The sequence below is a fragment of the Diabrotica virgifera genome, chromosome 5 (assembly GCF_917563875.1).
Source record: "Diabrotica virgifera virgifera chromosome 5, PGI_DIABVI_V3a".
In the NCBI taxonomy this organism is placed as follows: Eukaryota; Metazoa; Arthropoda; class Insecta; order Coleoptera; family Chrysomelidae; genus Diabrotica; species Diabrotica virgifera.
In genome coordinates this window covers 149,764,850-149,787,372 of record NC_065447.1, presented here as the reverse complement: position 1 = coordinate 149,787,372, position 22,523 = coordinate 149,764,850, and the positions used below count along the sequence as shown (strand labels likewise).

At 32.3% G+C, this 22,523-nt stretch overlaps 1 protein-coding gene across 2 annotated transcripts in view; it reads right to left on the bottom strand.

The window, feature by feature from the left end:
* The window catches only part of LOC114332067 (PAN2-PAN3 deadenylation complex catalytic subunit PAN2), a 186,631-nt gene that overhangs the window by 67,761 nt on the left and 96,347 nt on the right, over positions 1-22,523 (bottom strand). For both annotated transcript variants that reach the window (XM_050650441.1, XM_050650442.1), the window contains one exon: positions 17,544-17,703. In XM_050650441.1, coding sequence (XP_050506398.1) covers positions 17,544-17,703 — 160 coding nt within the window. The remainder of the gene's footprint in view (positions 1-17,543; positions 17,704-22,523) is intronic.

The following is a 22,523-nucleotide window of genomic DNA, read 5'->3' as shown; positions in this document are numbered from 1 at the left end:
TTTCAGTTTCTATGTGAGTTTGGAGCATGTATGAAGGTGTATTTAATGACTAAACAGTAGTACCTCATTTTTTTATAAAATGTAGATACCCCCTTTTCGCTTAGTAGGGCAGTATTGGTAGGGGAGCAAAGTATGCTAAAGGCTATAGCGGGATAAGATGGTCAAAATTGCACCAGGCTCGATTCAGTTTTGGGTTTAGCCATTCGAAAATATATAATTGAAAACTCACTCAGCCAAATTTTCAAGTCCCTAGGTGCTCCGGGGGGTCCGCTATGGAAAAAAACGTGTTTTTTTGAAAATATTTTATTCCAGACGCTGTATTGCTGCAACAAATCTGAAAAAAATAGTGAATGCGTATCTTAACAACACAAAGTTGTCTGATTTTTTTCAGATTTTTAGCTTTAAAATTGAGCGCAGGAAAATTTTTTGAAATTTTCAAAAAATTTTTAGGTTATGTTGTAAATTTTTCGCCAACTTTAAAATATTGTTTTTTTGTGTATTTTTTTCCATTCTTTCGAATGGCATATGCCATATTATCATTTTCGACGTGGAAAATACCTAAAAATCGAAAAAACTGTTTTTTTGGCATTTTCTGAAGTTTTTGACTCATAAACTCAACAACATACAGCTAAATTAATCATCATTTACATTTTTATATGTATTGTTACATTTACAATCAAAATCAGCTATTAGAACTTATTTTTTTCCTACAGCATGCTCAAAAACCCCGTTTTTCGGCGTTTTTACTAAATAGCCTCAGAAATCAGTAAAAAAAAAATAATTCTTTTAACGTTTAAAAAATTAAAATTTTGTTGTTCTCGATAGAATGTAATACAATTAATACTTAAATAAATTATTTTTTTGTTCTGCACGATTTTTTGAATTTCATATATAATAATATCGTCCCATTAAAGGTACCCTGCCATAGGCTTATAAAAAAAATCAATAAATTAATGTTTTTAACGTTTTAACGTTTAAAAAATAAAATTTTTGTAGTATTCGATAGAAAATGTTTCCCCTTTATAAAACTGCTTGTTGCGGTTGTGATTTTCAAAGCGCGCTAAGGTTAAAAAAAGCTCGGCATTTTGGTGCCGTACGCAAGGAAGCGCTTCTAGCCACGTTTTTGGAAAAAATTCAGGATAAACCAGTCCGCAAGTACCCGCCGTCGAAGCCACTAACTACTTACGTAATAAAAATATTTTTAAAATAATAAAATAAGAAAATCTACGGTTTCGTTTTGATTAAAAAATAACAGGATCCCCAGGAGCTAGGTGCTTTGGAAAATAACGTGTTTTTTTGAAAACAATTATTTTTAGACGCCGTATTGCTGCAAAAAATCTGAAAAAATTATTGAAGGCGTATCTTAACAATACAAAGCACCCTGATTTTTTTCAGAATTTTAGCTTCAAAATTGAGCACAGAAAATTTTTTGAAATTTTCAAAAAAATTTAGATTATGTTGGAAATTTTTCGCCAACTTTAAAATATTGTTATTTTGTGAATTTTTTCCATTCTTTCGAATGGCATAGGCATCATTATCATTTTTGACGTGGGAAAATACCTAAAAATCGAAAAAACCTTTTTTTTACTGAAGTTTTTGACTCATAACCTCAACAACATACAGCTAAATTAATCATAATTTACCTTTTTGTATGTATTTTTATCTTTACCATCAAAATCAGCTAATAAAACTTATTTTTTTTACTAAATAGCCTCAAAAATCAGTCAAAAAATAATTTTTTCAACGTTTAAAAAATTAAAATTTTGTTGTTATCGATAGAATGTAATACAATTAATACTTAAATAAGTGATTTATTTGCACGATTATTTGAATTTCATATACAGGGTGTCCCGAAAAGATTGGTCATAAATTATACCACAGATTCTGGGGTCAAAAATAGGTTGATTGAACCTCACTTACCTATATACAATAGTGCACACAAAAAAAGTTACAGCCCTTTGAAATTACAAAATGAAAATCGATTTTTTTTCATATATCGAAAACTCTCAGAGATTTTTTATTGAAAATTGACATGTGGCATTTTTACGACAGCAATATCTTAAAAAAAAAATTAAGTAAAATTTGTGCACCCCATACAAATTTTATGGGGGTTTTGTTCCCTTAAACCCCCCCAAACTTTTGTGTACGTTCCAATTAAATTATTATTGTGGCACTATTAGTTAAACACATTATTTTTAAAACTTTTTTGCCTCTTAATACTTTTTCGATAAGCCAGTGTTTATCGAGATATTTTGAATATTTGTCGAATCCACCACATATTTGTATATGGTTAAGTACGGTAATAGAGACCTATTAATAATCTGAAAATTTATTTATAATTTACATTTTTAGGTATATTTTGAAAAAGAAGCTACATCTCGATAAAAGGTGACTTATGAACAAAGACTAAGAGACAAAAGTTTTAAAAACACTGTGTTTAACTAATGGTACCACAATAATAGTTTAATTGGAAGGTACACAAACATTAGGGGGGTTTAAAGGAACAAAACCCCCATAAAATTTTTACGTAAATATATTGAAAAAGAAGCCGCATCTCAATAAAAACTGGCTTATCGAAAAAATACTAAGAGGCAAAAAAGTTTTAGAAACGTTGTGTTTAACTAATGGTACCACAATAATGAATTAATTGGAACGTACACAAAAGTTTGGGGGGGTTTAAGGGAACAAAATCCCCATAAATTTTTTATGGGGTGGACAAATTTCACTATAATTTTGTTTTAAGATGTTCCTGACATAAGAATTATACATGTCCATTTTCAATACAAAATCTCTAATAGTTTTCGATATATTGAAAAAAATCGATTTTCATTTTGTATCTTCAAAGGGCTGTAACTTTTTTTGTGAGCACATTTGTACTAAGGTAAGTTAGGTTTAATCGAACTATTTTTGACCCCAGAATGTGTGGTATAATTTATGACCATTCTTTTCGGGACACCCTGTATAATAATATCGTCCCATTAAGGGTATCGTGCCATAGGCTTATAAAAAGATCAATAAATTAATTTTTTTAACGTTTAAAAAATAAAATTTTTGTAGTGTTCGATACAAAAAAACCACTCCTCAAGTACTGCCGTCGAAGTCACTAACTACTTACGTAATAAAAATGGTGTTATTAAACGGTAATGAGGAAAATTTTTTAACGTTTAAAAAATAAAATTTTTGTAGTGTTCGATACAAAAAAAACACTCCTCAAGTACTGCCGTCGAAGTCACTAACTACTTACGTAATAAAAATCGTGTTATTAAACGTTAATGAGGAATTATTATATAAATAAATTACTAAATTATTTGAATTATTTAATTGCTTAAATAGTGCAACCTAAAGAGTGCAGTGTTTAAAGGGATTAATAAATGAATTATTAAAAAGTTACTACGTACTCATGAAATTACAAAATTCAAATTCAAATTAATATACAGTATGATGCAAAGGAAAGGAATAAATTCGTTATTTATTAAACTGTCGACTCTAAGGAAAAATCCCGAAAGAGATCGATTTTTTAATTGTGATTTTTTGGCATATATATCATACTAGTAGTGACGTCATCCATCTGGGCGCGATTACGTAATCGATGAATTTTTTAATGAGAATTACGGTTATTTGAAAAATCATAGTAGTAGAGAACTTTGGTTTGTATAATGGTATAAAATTTTATTAAAAAACTTTTAAAAAAGTCATCCAAGAACATCCAGAATGTTTTCGATCTAGTCAAATCATCTTCAGTGACATTCTGTGTAGTAATTGAAACTAGCCCACTAGTTGATATATAGTTTTTAAAATCACATTATTTTATTAAAATAAATTTTTTATTAAAATTATACTTTTGGAATGACAAGTCAAGACGAGTGACACAGACCGAATTTCGTCTTGACCTCGAACTCGTTGTGACAAGTACCCCTTCAGTTTTTCGAGCAGGGAAGCCATGCTGCTTTTGAGCTTTAGTAAAATCCGTTAATATCGACATTGTGCCGCATTTCAAAAGTATAATTTTAATGTTGTTCTGAAGCTATTTCCTTTGGCATTTTTATGATTAATTATTTATATGGGAAATTTTAATAAATAGTTATGTAATTTTGAAGACTACATAATAATATATCAACTAGCGGGCTATAGTTTCAGTAACTAAACAGAATGTCACTGAAGATGATCTGACTAGATAGAAAATGTTCTGATGTTTTTCTATAATCTATTTGGATAACTTTTTTTAAAAGTTTTTTAATAGAATTTTATACCATTATACAAACCGAAGTTTTTTAATTCTGTGTAAGTTTTTTAACTATCGTACACAGCCAATCACTGGGACTTTACAATAATTTGGTTATTCGAAAGGTTATTCAATTCTCTATTCAGTAGTATAAACATTACCATTATTAGAAAGGACTAAGTTTTCAATCTAATAGCACATAAAATAACATCAAAAATATTACTCTACATCCCACCAGATTGAAAACAATGGAAACATTACCCTTATTATTTATACAGAGTGACTAAATTTTTTTTTAATAAATTAATTTACAAAAAAAAATAATGTATGTAATTTATTTAATTCAAAATATATTTTACTTTCAGAAAACGGAAAAAAGGTTTATTCGAAAAATAAACATTGCTTTTCGCTTAAATAAACTGTTCAAACTTCCAAGAGGCAGGTGGCTAGCAGGAGCTGGCTTGAACATTGAATTTAAGGGAAAAGCAATGTTTATATCTCAAACATTTTCTTCTGTTTTCTAACAGCAGTAAAATATATTTTGAAGTAAATACATTACTTAAATTCTTCTTTTTATGTCAATTAATTTAATTCAAATTTTTTTTGGTCACCCTGTATAAATAATTGTGTTAGTATTTATATTAATGAATAGAGAACTGAATATCCTTTGACATGAGTTGCCACACGACCCATATTCTCATTTAAAAAAATCATCGATTACGTCATCACGCCCAGATGGATGACGTGACTCGTATCACACTCGACCCGTTTCGGTATTTTTCCAAAAGTCGCCAGTTTACGAAATAACGAATTTATTTCTTCCTTTGCACCATGCTGTATATTAAATTGAAATTTGTAATTTTATGATTGTGTAGTAACTTTTTAATAATTAATTTATTAATCCCTTTAAACACTCTGCACTCTTTAGGTTGCACTATTTAATCAATTAAGTAATTCAAATAAATTAATAACTATTTAAAAATGAATAACCATTTTCAATTTCGTTGCAAAACGAAAATACAGCCGAACCATATTCCAGTCCAATCAGAGAGTGCTGCAAGCACCTCTACCGGTTTCGAAACTTATTAGTCTCTCATCAGGAGGCACATATGCTGCCCTCCCTGATCCAACCAAAACAAACCCCAGCGTGCAGTCCCGAATTGCAACGAACGAAATGGTATAGATGCCCTAGCGGCAACTGCTAGCAAAAGACTAAGTTTTCACTCTAATGGCATATAACATATCCCACCAGAATGAAAACAATGGGAACCTTCTCTGGTTACACCTCCGAGGCTTCTACAATTTGCAAGCCATACGGATGCTGAGACTAAGGAAAATGTAGAATTCCCTCATCTTCCTTAGTCTCAGCATCCGTATGGCTTGCAAATTGTAGAAGCCTCGGAGGTGTAACCAGAGAAGGTTCCCATTGTTTTCATTCTGGTGGGATATGTTATATGCCATTAGAGTGAAAACTTAGTCTTTTCTAATAACTATTTATTTAAATAATAATTCCTCATTAACGTTTAATAAAAATATTTTTTTATTTATTTGTTTTTAGTTTTTAATCAAAACGAAACCGTAGATTTTCTTATTTTATTATTTTAAAAAATATTTTTATTACGTAAGTAGTTAGTGGCTTCGATGGCGGGTACTTGAGGACTGGTTTATCCTGAGTTTTTTTCAAAAACGTGGCTAGAAGCGCTTCCTTGCGTACGGCACCAAAGTGCCCAGCTTTTTTAACCTTAGCGCGCTTTGAAAATCACAACCGCAACAAGCATTTTTATAAAGAGGCAACATTTTCTATCGAATACTACAAAAATTTTATTTTTTAAACGTTAAAACGTTAAAAAAATTAATTTATTGATTTTTTTTATAAGCCTATGGCAGGGTACCCTTAATGGGACGATATTATTATATATGAAATTCAAACAATCGTGCAAAACAAAAAATAATTTATTTAAGTAATAATTGTATTACGTTCTATCGAGGACAACAAAATTTTAATTTTTTAAACGTTAAAAGAATTATTTTTTTTACTGATTTCTGAGGCTATTTAGTAAAAACGCCGAAAACGGGGTTTTTCGGCATGCTGTAGGAAAAAAAATAAGTTCTAATAGCTGATTTTGATTGTAAATGTAACAATACATATAAAAATGTAAATGATGATTAATTTAGCTGTATGTTGTTGAGTTTATGAGTCAAAAACTTAAAAATGCCAAAAAAAAACAGTTTTTTCGATTTTTAGGTATTTTCCACGTCGAAAATGATAATGATGCCTATGCCATTCGAAAGAATGGAAAAAAATACACAAAATACCAATATTTTAAAGTTGGCGAAAAATTTACAACATAACCTAAAAATTTTTTGAAAATTTCAAAAAATTTTCCTGCGCTCAATTTTGAAGCTAAAAATCTGAAAAAAATCAGGCAGCTTTGTATTGTTAAGATACGCATTCATTAATTTTTTCAGATTTTTTGCAGCAATACAGCGTCTGGAAAAAAATGTTTTCAAAAAAACACGTTTTTTTCCATAGCGGACCCCCCGATGCACCTAGGGACTTGAAAATTTGGCTGAGTGAGTTTTCAATTATATATTTTCGAATGGCTAAACCCAAAACTGAATCGAGCCTGGTGCAATTTTGACCATCTTATCCCGCTATAGCCTTTGCAGTCACTCGAGCCTTATGGGGACCTATTAGGTTGTGATTATTAGGTCCTAACATCAAAAAAAGTTAAGTCAAATTTTCCATTTTAGGGGGCGCTTTCCATTTTTTAATTTAATTTTCCATTTTCAACAATTGTTTTTTCCGATTATAGCGCCATCTATCCATAATTCGAAAAAATGTCTCGAATAAAAGTTGCTTATTTTTACGTAAAGAATCTAAATCTGCAATAAAAATTTGGGGGTCCCATTTAAGATTATAAAGTAACCCCCCACCCCACCTCCGTGGGGAATCGTGTTTGGTACCATTCGATAGATTTTTCAGAAACATTTTGAAAGTGTATTTTGCAGTTTTTCGATCTGATGTTCATTTTGCGAAATAACGCGGGGTTTGTATTTAAAATTTTAAATTTACCCCCACCCCTCTCCGTGGGGGGTCATGTTTAGTACCATTCGATAGATTTTTGAAAAATATTGAAGACGTATTTTTTAGTTTTTCGATCTGAATAGATTTTTTTTCGGGCCCCCCTTAACGAACTTCCCTGTGTTAAGAGCCAATATATTGTAGAGGTACATCTGCAGGGTACCAGGTTTCTCCCCATATGATAATCTGACGCGCTCGAGTAACTGCAAAAATCCCCGCTTGGGCTCCCCTACCATATGGACGGAATGCATTGATCGGTGCAATGGATCGAAAAGAGATGTGAAAAAATAAAAACAAAAGAAAGGCAATGAAACGAAAAATAGCACGACTACAGCCCTTAAGTGCGTGAATAATTGTGAATGACAATTTGAGGTACTGGGAAACAGTTTGGTTTAACAATAAACGTAAAGAAAACAAAAACCATGGTTATCAGGAAGAGGGGTAAAGTCATAACAAGGATCCAGATAAAAAAATGAAGATATTGAAGTGGACAAAATGAAATACTTAGGAGTCTGGATTACAGAAGATCTAAATCCGAAATCAGAAGTTGGATCAAGAATAGAGCAAACAAGAGTAGCTTTTATGAAGATGAGGAGATTTCTGAGTAACCAAAGAATCTGCAAATCCGGTGTCGGATGGTAAAATGTTATATCCACTCTATTCTTCTTTATGGTGCCGAAGAATGGACTGTTGACTTAATGAGAAAGCTGGAAGCTTTTGAGAAGTGGCTTTTTAGGAGAATTTTGAAAATACCATGTACCGACCATATTACGAACGAAATGGTGTTACACAAAATGGGAAGAGACGGAGAACTTTTGATCACCATTAAAAGGAGAAAAATAGCAAATATTTGGGGTGCATACTTAGAAATGATAAGTACGAGTTGTTACAGCTAATTATGAAGGTAAAATCGAAGGAAAAGGGATCCTGATAGACGACAAAAAGAAGTATTTAACATTGTAAACTTTTTATGTAACAATTGGACACACTCTTAAATAATGTAACATCAGAAAGAGATCCCTTTTTATGTGAACCCCCTCTCGAGTGACCTGTTTAACATCATAGGTGAAGTGCGCCGCTTAAAAAAATTGAAACCAACGGACCTGATAAGCAGGTTTAACTAAGTGTACTCAGAATAATAAACAAATAACGGTTTTAAATAAATAGGTTAATTATGTAAAGGAAATAATTCACTGCAAATATTTCCTGCATGTCCAATGTAAATATTAGATCATTTACTTATTGTCCTTTAATATTATATTATATGATATGTGACAGATTGTAAATATACTGGGAGTTAATATAAAAAAAGAAAGAGATCCAACATTAGTTTCTTTTTAATTTTTTATATCAATAAATATGGTTTGTTAGTAACAATGTTGTTCGTCTCTTAGTCAATCAAGTTAAAGAGTGGTAAATAAGGTAGGTGTTTTATTGTTTATCTTTTAATAATAATTGTGTTGTTATTTAGTATTTGATAATAATTACGTGTATGTATGTATATTTGAGTTGTTGATTTAAGTTTTCTGTCTCTCCGATAGTGGCACCCTTTTCGGCAAATTGTTTTTCTATTATTTTCTTGTCTTATCCTATCTATATGTTCTAGCTTAGCTCTAGTAGCTATTTACCCCTTTTATTTTCTTTTCTCTGTAACATTTATGTCTGAGCCAAAATAAGGAAGATACAAAGAACCACCCCCCCCCCATATCTCTTGCTATTCTAAGCAACGGGGCCTTCGTTTATACACACACCGGCAAAATTAGCCGAACACCTTAAAAATGGGACATGTTTGATTGTCTTGAATTTCCTAAACCACTGGTCCGATTTGAGTGATTCTTTTAGTATGTTATAGCCTTATTATTTAAGCATATCGTTGTAATAATATTGTTGCTAGACAGGTAAGTATAATTTTATACCGGGTGTACCAATCATACTGTGTTTTTTTCTTAAAGTTTGGAACACCCTGTGGAATATTCTAGCATCTGTAAAATATTAAATTTAATACTCGATTGTAGACTTAGGCTTTCTTAACATTTTCCTTTTTGATTCATTTACTTATGTGAGATAATAAAAAAGTTATGTGCGTTAACAGCTATCCATGTTTTTCATCAATAAATCCTCATAGTAGTATAAAGTATACTAAAGTATACTAAATTTGCAGTTACTCGAGCGTTATGGGGACCTATTGGATTGTGAAGAGTATGCGCTAAATGCAGAAAAAGGTTAAGTTAAGTTTTCCATAAAGTGGGGGGCTTTTCATTTTTTAATTTAATTTTCCATTTGAAACAATAATTTTTCTCCTATTATAGCGCTATCTATCCATAATTCGAAAAAATGTGTCGAATAAAAGTTGCTTATTTTTAAGTAAAGAATCCAAATCTGCAATAAAAATTGGGGGCTCCTATTTAAGATTTTAAATAAAATCCCCCATCCCACCTCCGTGGGGGCTCATGACACCCAACGGAGAGAGGTGGGGGGTAAATTAAAAATTTTAAATACGAACCCTGCGATATTTCGCGAAATGAACATCAGATCGTAAAACTGCAAAATACATATATTCGATATTTTTCAAAAATCTACCGAATGGCACCAAACACGACCCCCCACGGAGGTGGGGTGGGGCGTTATTTTAAAATCTTAAATAGGAGCCCCCAATTTTTATTGCAGATTTGGATCCTTGACGTAAAAATAAGCAACTTTTATTCGCAAAATTTTTTAAATTATGGATAGATGGCGCTATAATCGGAAAAAACGATTGGTGGAAATGGAAAATTAAATTAAAAAATGAAGAGTCCCACACTTTATGGAAAACTTAACTTAACTTTTTTGGTTTTAGCACCCAATCTTCACAATCCAATAGGTCCCCATACTATGAGGATTTATTGATAAAAAGCATGGCTAGTTGTTAAAGCACTTTTTTGTAACTTTTTTATTTTCCAACATAAGCAAATGAATCAAAAAAGAAAATGTTAAGAAAGCCTAAGTCTACAATCGAGTTTTAATTTTAATATTTTATATGGGCTAGAATATTCCACAGGGTGTTCCGAACTTTAAGAAAAAAACACAGTATGATTGTAACACCCGGTATAAAATGACATTTACCTGTCTAGCAACAATATTATTACACCGATATTCTTAACTAATAAGGCTATAATATACTAAAAGAATTACTCAAATCGGACAACAGGTTTAGTAAATTCGAGACATCAAACATGTCCCATTCTTAAGGTGTTCGGCTAATTTTGCCGGTGTGTGTATCTCATATGTGTTGGCATATTTTTATCCACTTATGTGACACATTATTGCTACAATTTTAGTTTTATACTCTGTTTTTAAACCACGAGGAATTTTGACACTTATGACATTTATGAAATTTTGGCACTATTGGCATTTCATAGGTTAATTAAGTTATATCAGATTCAACTTCAATTTCTAGATTTTTAGTCTGATTCTATATAAAAACAGTTGTTTTTAGAACTGTTTAGAAACGTATTAGTATATAATATTTATGGATTACCGTCGAAGACCGATATGATCAACTGTTCAATCACAAATTAATCCCTTAATTTGTAATATCGCATTATTCTTAACTTCCTAAACTTTTGTAGTTTCACAGTGTATAATTGAAACATTGTGAAACATATCGAGTAATATTTTAATAATTAGAGTCCATTTAGCCTCCAAACCTGCAAACTTAATAAATTGCCAAATAATATATTTTCTAATTGAACTTCCTAAGTGTTGCAATAACGTCCTCGATTAAATTGTATTGTAAGCACATAGTTCAAAGTTTGTTATTAGGATAGAGGAATTGGCCTCTGTGCTGATGTATACATTATTTGTGAAATTATAAATTGGGGATTTGAGCTCTTTTGAGCGCAGTCTACGTGGGCAGTCCGATAAATAGAAAAAGAAAATAATCGTTTTCATTTTGATTCAATTCGAGTCTCTTGCCATCCTCTGACACGGTGTTTCTGGATCTCTATCCTTTATCAAAGAGGCTATTGCAAGTAGACTGAATTGAATCAACTCGAGACGAAGAAGAACTACATCTATTAAAATATCTGCAGTATATTGTGGTTAGACTGTCCTCTAACGGGGAATGACAAAATAAATAAAATAAATTTCGACCAAGAGTCAGGATTCTGTTAACCGAGATACTATAGTATCAAGCGGCGCCGCTAGGAGGAGCTTCTCCAACAATGCGTCTCAGAATACTTTAAGAACACTTGGTCATTTTGTACTCTAAACCGAGTAAAGCATGAAAAAGAAAAAGAAAATAATCGTTTTCGTTTTGATTCAATTCAAGTCTCTTGCCATCCTCTGACACGGTGTTTCTGGATCTCTATCCTTTATCAAAGAGGCTATTGCAAGTAGACTGAATTGAATCAACTCGAGACGAAGAAGAACTGCATCTATTAAAATATCTGCAGTATATTGTGGTTAGACTGTCCTCTAACGGGGAATGACAAAATAAATAAAATAAATTTCGACCAAGAGTCAGGATTCTGTTAACCGAGATACTATAGTATCAAGCGGCGCCGCTAGGAGGAGCTTCTCCAACAATGCGTCTCAGAATACTTTAAGAACACTTGGTCATTTTGTACTCTAAACCGAGTAAAGCATGAAAAAGAAAAAGAAAATAATCGTTTTCGTTTCGGTTTCGTCTTGGTCGAAATTTATTTTATTTATTTTGTCATTCCCCGTTAGAGGACAGTCTAACCACAATATACTGCAGATATTTTAATAGATGCAGTTCTTCTTCGTCTCGAGTTGATTCAATTCAGTCTACTTGCAATAGCCTCTTTGATAAAGGATACAGATCCAGAAACACCGTGTCAGAGGATGGCAAGAGACTCGAATTGAATCAAAACGAAAACGATTATTTTCTTTTTCTTTTTCACGCTTTACTCGGTTTAGAGTACAAAATGACCAAGTGTTCTTAAAGTATTCTGAGACGCATTGTTGGAGAAGCTCCTCCTAGCGGCGCCGCTTGATACTATAGTATCTCGGTTAACAGAATCCTGACTCTTGGTCGAAATTTATTTTATTTATTTTGTCATTCCCCGTTAGAGGACAGTCTAACCACAATATACTGCAGATATTTTAATAGATGCAGTTCTTCTTCGTCTCGAGTTGATTCAATTCAGTCTACTTGCAATAGCCTCTTTGATAAAGGATAGAGATCCAGAAACACCGTGTCAGAGGATGGCAAGAGACTCGAATTGAATCAAAACGAAAACGATTTTCTTTTTCTTTTTCATGCTTTACTCGGTTTAGAGTACAAAATGACCAAGTGTTCTTAAAGTATTCTGAGACGCATTGTTGGAGAAGCTCCTCCTAGCGGCGCCGATTGATACTATAGTATCTCGGTTAACAGAATCCTGACTCTTGGTCGAAATTTATTTTATTTATTTAGTCCGATAAATACTTAGCCCACAAGAGAAAAAGGAAAATTTTGTAAAAGTGGCAAACTAGTTCTCTACATAGTCTCTTTTTAGCTCGATACACTTGACCCAGCGATACTTCAACTTCTTTAACCCGTCTGAAAAATACCTTTTCTCGAGGTCTGCAAAATAGGCTTCCGTGGGGGTGATGACCTCCTCATTCGACTTAAATTTCTTTTCAGCGAGTGTCTTTTTTAAGTTTGGAAACAAATAGTAGTCGCACAGGGCCAAATCTGAAGAATACGGTGGATGGGGCAACAGTTCGTAGCCCAATTCAACCAATTTGGCCATGGCGACGGCGGAGGTGTGAGCCGGTGCGTTGTCATGGTGGCCGAGCAATTTTTTCTTTGCCAAATGGGGTCGTTTTTTCTTCAATTCGGCGTCGAATCGGCCCAATAATTCGGCATAATAGGGCGCTGTGATCGTTTTACCCTTCTCCAAGTAGTTGATGTAGATCACACCTTGTGAATCCCAGAAAATGCTGGCCATCACCTTTCCGGCCGACTGGACAGTCTTCGCCTTCTTCGGAGCACGTTCGCCGGGTGCTGTCCACTCTTTCTACTGTTCCTTAGTTTCTGGTGTATACCAGTGAGTCCATGTTTCTTCGACGGTTATGAAACGACGTAAAAACTTTGGATCACACTTAAATATCATCAAATACTGCTCTGAAGTGGTCTCACGGTTGCGCTTATTGTCTGAAGTGAGCAATCGCGGCACCCTTCGCGCCGACAGCTTTCTCATGCACAAAATTTCATGCAGGATGTGACCTACGCGGCCTTTTGAGATGCCTACTGTGTCAGCTATATCGCACACCTTCAATCGACGGTCTGCCAATACAAGATCTAATTAAATACAAGATCAAGAACTAATTAAACCAATTTTTGACAGTTGCCATCGAAGGAAATGAGTCACCGTACACAGCATCCAACCGCTCTTTGATCTCGCTGCGTGATTTCCCTTCCAAAAACAAGAATCGAATCACCGATCGATATTGCTCTTTTTCCATTTTATTAACATCCGCGGACACGCTGACTTTCACACACACAACAATACTATAATTTCGATTTGGCTGAAATTTTGACATTAGCCGTCTACGAGAACGCATTAAATGACAGTACACTTCATTTGCGATAGTGGCGCCATCGGGCGGAGAGGCTAAGTACTTATCGGACTGCCCTAGTATTATAGCAAGGTACCTAACCAACAACTATAGGGTAATAATCAGTAGTTGTCAATAAACCCATATTTTTTACTCCACATTTCAAACATTTATCGTCGATCGAGAAGAAACGGACACAGGGCATTAGAAAACAATTCGAACATGATATTTACATCGAATTGTCCATTTGAAAGAAGATCTATTTGGTGACTTTTCTAGTGACTTTATTGGGTGTGAATATGTCTTTTTAGTTTACTTCTCCTGGTTTAAAAAAACAAAGCATAGTCACTGAAGGTGGATATGAGCTATTATCTCCGATTTCGTTGAACCTCCATCCATTTTCATGAAAATTGGTGAGTGGTTAGAGGATACCTCAAGGAACAAAAGTGATATTGTATCAACTTGTGCTTTTACCTTGGGGGTGAATGCCACCCCTTCTCGGGGGTGAAGATTATTTTATTAAAAATAGCCCGTTATTAAAATAAATGAACACTTTTTGAATTATTAAAGATCAAACATGTTAATTTTTCGTGAAAAAATGCATGTTTTAATGCGGTTTTTCATAAATAACTTAAAAACTAGAAGTTTTTACAAAAAAAGTTAACATTACCAAAATTGAAGATAATAAAAATAGGCTATTGATTATGTTCAAAATAAGAGAGCTAAAAGGAACTACAACGTTAACGGGATTTTATTGTCTATATTTGAAAAAACCGCAGAGTGCTACCATTTAAATTGGTGCGTTTTTGAGAAAGGGGTGAATTAGTCCATAGGCACAGGGTGAATTAGGGTGAGCTCTATTCACTTTTGGTACAAACACGTCTACAGGAAAATTGTTCCTGGTTAAATTTACTATCGAAATATCACATTTTAAAGTCAAAAATATTTTTTTTTACAAAAATATATTCAAATGAAAAGCGAGAAAAAACACGAAAGAAAGCAATTTTGTTTCTTGCCCCATAACTTTTTTTTACGGGGATATAGGTATAGGCATTGCTTCAGCGAAAAATAACTTCCATGCTTCCTCTTTAAAACGAAGTTTTGTAAAAGTCTCTAGGATTTACAGTTACCGAAATAGAATTTTATAAAATTCGCCACTCACAGTATTTTTGAACCATTTTCCCCATTATTTCGCAAACATTGTTCTGTAACTTTTTTCTACGCATTTCTAGGTATACGCAATGGTACACTTTGTAGAAAGAGAAGTCAATTATCTTTAAAATGGTCTATCGTATAAGGTTATACGGCTCTTTTTAAGCAAGTTACGCTTTTTTAAGGTTTTATACTTTTACTGATTTTTGATATTTTTAATGATTATTTTTTAAATTTCTCATTATGACTTTTTTTGTACATTTAGGTATATATATTGTGGAGTAGAAAAAAGCTTGTTTTCTTTAGGTACTTTAAAATGGTGTACAGAAAAAAATTCTAGGACTATTTTTAAACAAGATATCCGTAAGATATCCAAGGGTATCCGCAATTTGAGAAAAATTTTAAATTTTATTTTTTCAATTAGAAGAATATAAATGCATATTATAACACAGTTTTAATTCCAAATAACTTTTCTTAATAACACTTTTCGATATTGTGAAATATAAAGGTACTTTACGCTTGAGCGAAATTCATATTTTTAACATACCTCGTACACTATTAATAAAATTTTATATCTGATGATTGCATCTTAGGTTATAAACTATTCAGAATATTTGATAAAGAATATTTTTTTTATAAATTTAATAATAAAAAAGTTTTCCATATGGTTCCAACTTCGTGGGACCTATTGCATGTGTAAATAAATGTCACATTTTGAAAAAGCATATCTTGTTTAAAACTAGTCCTAGATTTTTTTACGATACACCATTTTAAAGAAAGAAAATAAGCTTTCTTTTTTATTGTACAATGTATATACCTAAATATACAAGAAAAAAAGTTATAATGATAAATTTAAAAATAATCGTAAAATATATCAAAAATCATTAACAGTATAAAATTTTGAACAACCATATCTTGCTTAAAAATAGTCATACAGCCTTTCACAATAGACCATTTTAAAGATTATTAACTTTTCTTCCTACTAAATGCAACATTATATATACCTAAAGCTACGTAGAAAAAAGTTACAGAACAATGTTTGAGAAGTGACAAGAAAAATGGGCCAAAATCTCTGTGAGTGGCGAACTTTAAAAAATTATATTTTGGAAACTGTAAATCATGAAGACTTCTACTAAACGCCGTCTTAAAGAGGAAGAATGAGGGTTTAGTTTCTGTGAAGCAATAGCTATATCTATATCCCCGTGGAAAAAAGTTATGGGGCAAAAAACAAAATAGCTATCTTTCGTGTTTTTTTCTTGCTTTTCTTTTGAATATACTTTTGCAAAAAAATATATTTTTGACTTTAAATTGTCATGATTCGGTAGTAAATTTAACCAGGAACAATTTTCCTGCAGACGTATTTGTACCAAAAGTGCATAGAACTTACTCTAATTCGCCCTGTGCCTAGGGACTAAATATCCTCTTTCTCAAAAACGCACCCCTTTAAATGGTAGCACTCCGCGGGTTTTTCATATTTAGAGGTCCAGTGACTGTATAAAACAATAAAACCCCGTTAACGTTTTAGTTCCTTTCTAAAATACATAATCAATAGCCTAAAAATCGAATAAACTACTTTCTTGAAAAACCTTTTAATACTAATTCAAAGTGAGTTAAAGGTAATTGAATGTATATTATTTTCGTTGAATACTCAAATCTAAGTATTCAAGCTTAAACAACGGGAAAACGATGCATTTTGTAACATAATATACTTACTAAACACTTGTCAGAGTACAAGTTCCATATTTTCTGAATTTTATTTTGGTACCGTGCAGGTCTTTTACTGGTGTATTTATTAGTAGATTATATTTTTATTGTGTTTCATACATTACAATTTTGATAATTTTGAAAACTGATTTTGATTATTTCATTCATATGAGATTCTGACCAATAGAAAGCTACAGGAATGCAAATTAAGGTGATAATTTTTGATAATATCCCGTCGTTAAGTATATTACGTCAGATGCCCTTCGTTGCTACGAAAAAATACATTCAGTGACATTAATGACAATTAATGTTTTAAAAATTATAAAAGTGATGACTTTCAATCGTCAAATATTTATAAAAACTGTGTGTTTAATGGTACTAATTTGTACTTACATAAATAAATTACAATAAAATTTTGGTTTTGAACAGTTTTATTCATGAAATAATCGCAACAAATTGCACTCGATCTCTGAAATTAATATAGAATTTTTGATCTCGTGACACTTTGACATAATTTCACTCGCCTTCGGCTCGTGAAATTAAAACTGTCAAAGTGTCACTCGGGAAAAATTCAATAATTTCAGAGCCCTTGTGCAATTACTACTGATAATTTAAAAACTGAGGAATTTTCTTGGATATAGATTTTTAAAGCGAGATTGATTTAAAGAGTAAATACTTAATTGATAAATAAATAAATAAAATGTTATTTAACGTCAGTGAAACGTAGATGTGTCAGTTTATTGGTCGAATAACTTTATTCATCGAATAAGCTACTATTTGTCGTTGGTCATTATTTAATTATTACGAAAAAAATTAAACTTCATTGTTACTTACCTACAGGTGGCTTCTTTTCCTTGACTTTTTCCCCTGATATGCTGGGAAAATCGGTCTCTTTGTAAATAAAAAGTTTCTTAGCTACTTTCCTTTCATCGTTTTTCTTTCGTGTTTCAGTTAATTCCACATGCATCTGGTGTAGTATAAACCTGTTCCAACTCTAAAAATGATCTATAAAAATCATTTGTTATAAAATACTATAAATAGTTATTAATTGCGCTGATAAAACATTGCCAAACGTATTTGTTGTGTTTTATGAGGCGTGCACGAAGTTAATCGACTTTGTTAAAATGATTTTCGCAAATTTTTGACATATCTAATGTAAACAACATTGAAAGATTGAAAATCCATTTTGTGTTTTACCACCAACAAATTCTCCAAACAATCATGAAAAAATGTAAATCTCTCGTGAACATTTCCGTAAAAGGATTTAACACGATTTTAAAGTTGGTCTGACGGCCTGACCAAACGACAATGCGTCGATCAACTTTTCTTGGTTTTCGTGATAAAGCACCAGACCCAGCAACTGTTTACAAATGCTTTGAAGAATTCAACCGTGGATCCACCAGCCTCAGTGAAGAATTCTGTGAACGCCGATTTTAGAAAAAGAGTAATTTTGCCCTCCGATGATTTCCCACATATCCTTCGACATGCCCAAAGGGAAAACTTCGCTTTGTTGGATTTACTTTCCATGTGGGCGTTCCATTTAAGATGCTTATCTAGTATTACTCCAAGATATGTGGCATGTGGCAACCAGATCTTATTTAGGGTCCGTTCCCTTGTCAAACTGAATACTACCCTTTTTCTAGCATTGACAGTATTTTTCTCTATTGCACCACTTAATCTTAATTATAATTACAATGAACTTTAAATATAAGCTTATTTAAAGTTCGTTGAAGTCTGCTAGATAGAACATTTTCATATTTCCTCTTACCATAATTACTAGATCATCCACATATGCTTATACTTCTACCCCCTGCGCGTCAAGGACCTACAGTCCCTGCTCAATTTATTAGACTCACCCTAGAAATATCAGTTTTTTTCATTTGAAACACCTTAAAGGTATGTTCAAAGTCATACGAAACTGCTGAATGGGTTAAATAACAATTACTTAATAATTGTGCTACATAATTAAGTTAAAAATGGTGAAAGTTTTTGATTGAATTGTGAAAACTTGACAGATGGCAATAAAATCGGCTAAAAGGCCGTAATGACTCGACTTTTTTCAACTAGCTTTTTAATTAAATTAGTGATTGGTGTTCAATTTTCGTAAAATTTGCAGTGGTGAGTGTTATTATTGTTCTATGTGAACGTTAGTTTTTAATTTTTTTAATTTATTTTAAGATATTAATAGAAATATGTTAATTTCTAAAAAATGAATATCTTCGATTGGAAATTTTTCATATGGGTGATTGTAAAAATCTTTTTGTTAAGCAGATCTCTTCTGTTACTGCTCTTTTAGAAAATATCGCATGTTGTCAAAAAGAAATAGCAAAAAAATGTGGTGTATCTTATTCTTTAGTTCGAAGATTGAGTCAAAAACCTAAAGGGAAACATTTAGGTTTTGACTCAACCTTGGAATTAAAAATTAAGATACACCGCATTTTTTGCCATTTCTTTTTGACAACATGCGATACTTTCTATAAAGAACAGTAACAGAAGAGATTTGCTCAACAAAAAAATTTTACAGTCACCCATATGAAAAAATTCCAATCGAAGATATTCATCTTTTATAAATTAACATATTTCTATTAATATCTTAAAATAAATTAAAAAAATTTAAAAACTAACGTTCGCATAGAACAATATTAACACTCACCACTGCAAATTTTACGAAAATTGAACACCAATCACTAATTTAAGTAAAAACTAAATTTGAAAAAAGTCGACTCATTGCACACTTTTAGCTCATTCTTTTGCCATCTATCAAGTTTTCACAATTCAATAAAAAACTATACCATTTTTAGCTTAATTATGTAGCATGATTAATAAGTAATTGTTATTTAACCCATTTAGCAGTTCCGTATCACTTTGAAGATACTTCAAGGTGCTTGAAATTAAAAAAAACTGATATTTCTCGGGTGAGTCTAATAAATTGAGCAGGGACTGTAGATCAGATCATCCAACAGGAAAGATCACAGGAGGAAAGAAAGCACTCTCTCCCTGTGGACCAAAAATGCTGTTACCTTTGCAAGAATTGGAATTTTGCATAATCGCATTATCCATAAAAAAATTTAATTCCGTTATAGACACCGTTCTAAAATTCCATGTAAAAAATGAAGTACTTTTTCAAAATTTTAACAATACTAAAAATATTATATTTTAAAAGCAGAAACCTATTCCCCTGAAAGAAGAATAGATCTGTGATTAGCTCTACGACTTGCCAAAGGATTCTCGTCCGAATATCTAAGAACGTGATACAACAAATTGACGATTCACATTGCATTGCCATTTTCAGAAATTAAGCGAAAATTAAGCCGGTGTGTCAGAAGACAGATTTCATCAACATCATCATCAATGGTGCTAAAGCGCTATGAAAGAGCCTCGACCTTTCCAAGTCTATTACGCCAGTCAGTCCTATCCATTGCCAACCGTTGCCAGTTTGACGCGCCTATTTTTCTCCCATCCTCATCTACACCATCCTTCCATTTGAATTTTGGCCTACCCCTATTTCTACTTCCCACAGATCGTGACATAAGGATTCTTCTAGGAGGGTTGTTCTGCTGTGATCTTGCTAGATGTCCTGCCCATCCTAGTCTTCCTATTCTTATAAGAGATATTACGTCTTTACCACCAAATATAGCTTTATATCTGTGGTATACCTCGTAGTTGTACCTCCTCCTCCAAACACCATTTTTACAGATGCCACCGAATATTCCTCTCAGGATCCTTCGTTCAAATATAAGCAGAAGGTTTTCATCCGCCTTGGAGATGATCCATGTCTCCTATCCATATGTCAACACTGGTTGTAAAAGGGTTTTGTATATGGTTATTTTTGTTTTTTTGGTTTAAGTTTCTGCTTCTCATATGTCTACTCGCTTGATTTTTTCCGTCATGACGTTCTCGTTGGTGATCAGGGAGCCGAAGTATGTGAATTTGTCCACCACTTCAAAGGTAGAGTTATCAACCTTGAATTGGTGGCCGATGTTTCTGGCTCTATTGTTGGGTGTTAATGGCCATCATCTTAGTTTTCTCCTCGTGTACTTGCAGACAGATTTCATCATATTAAAAGGAAATTTCCTGATTTCCATTTCTTGCCAATGCCAGTTCAAAGAAGACAAGAAGACATTTATTAAATAGAAGATACTCATCCAATTTTATGCAGAACCAATAGGAGGATCTCCACATCCTATTCTGTGAATTAACATATACAGAAAAATTTGGCTTCGCCCTATATAATGATATAAAGTGGTAGGTACAAGATTCAGCAGGAGTTCCAACGCTACTGTAGGAGTTGTTTTTATGGCTCCCGTAATACACTGGCATGCTACCCTTTGTGTATTACTTAGCATACAGTTGAGTCCGCGAGTCTTTACCCGTGCGTCATCATTTAAAGCATACGAAATAAGTCGGAAATCTATTTCACGCAACAACAACTGACAGAAGGTGGCTACTGTTCCGATTACGGGTTTTATTATAAAATTTGACGTTATCAAATAATATATATAATGTCAAATGTAAGTTTTGCTTCAAAATTTTTGTGCAGAATTACAGCTACATTTGAAGTAGCTTAATAAATTCTTATATTATTATTGATTTATAAATAAATAAACAATTTATAAAAAAATTCAGTAACATATTTTATTTTTGTTATTTTATTCACTTTGACGGAAATCTAAACACAATCATTTCTTTACTGTGTGAATGACGTTAGCTTTGTATGTTTTAAATATTAATTGGCAAAATATAATTATTTCACGGTTCTTAGACATTACTACGGTTGCCTAAATCGACTAACCAATGAACATTAAGGGTCAGATTACGTCACGAGAGTTTACTGTCATTTGAATCGTAATATGATTTTTCTCGAATCCTGAGAAAACCAAGTATTTTAGAAAAATTTAAACGCAGGATGCAAGATTACATTATTACTGAGGGCGGAGAGCCCCTTACGCCCGGTTTCATAATCAACTTAATGTGAACATTAACTAAAGTTCACTTTAACGTTGACATTTACCCATATGAATTGCATTGGCAAGGGTACCAACTTAAAACTTACAAGTCCACTTTAACTGATTATGAAACCGGACAAGAAGATTCTATTGAATGAAATATTTGAAATTAAATATCACAATTCTCTTTTATTTTCAGCCCTGTAACTTATTAAAATAAACATTATAGAAGTTTTCAGGGACTTTCAGCCCTCGGTAATAATGTAGTCTTTCATTCTGAGTTTAAATTTTTCAAAAATATTTATTAGTTTTCTCAGGATTCGAAAAAAATGAATACAATTAAAACACATTGAGAATTTTGACATGCGTCAAAGTTTTGCATTAACTCAATGTAAAATTCTGAACTGTTGAATTCCAGCTTCCCTAATAATTATTTTACATCAAAAGACATTAGAAACTATTTGAAGAGGATTGAAATCTGTATTAGAAATAACTGTTAAAATTGGTCTACGTAATTAAACATATTCCAAAATTTTGTAAAAATTTAATACATTTTAGTTTTCAGCCCAAACTTAGGCCACACACAATGCAATAATGTTCACATTTTTGAACTGTCAATATTTTTATTTTATCATCTATTGTTTAAAAACAATACAGTTGATAAGATACCCTCAGTTGCGGAGAAAGGATTAATAATAAAGATTTTTTTATTCAGTCAATGGTGTGAGCACTGTCAGTTAAATAGTAACGTGTGGCCTTACTTTTACACGCATACCTATTGTGGCAAATGTATCATATTTTTCAAAATTTTGGAATGCATTTAAATCGTAGAACAATTTTAACTTTTGATTTTAATACAGATTTTAAT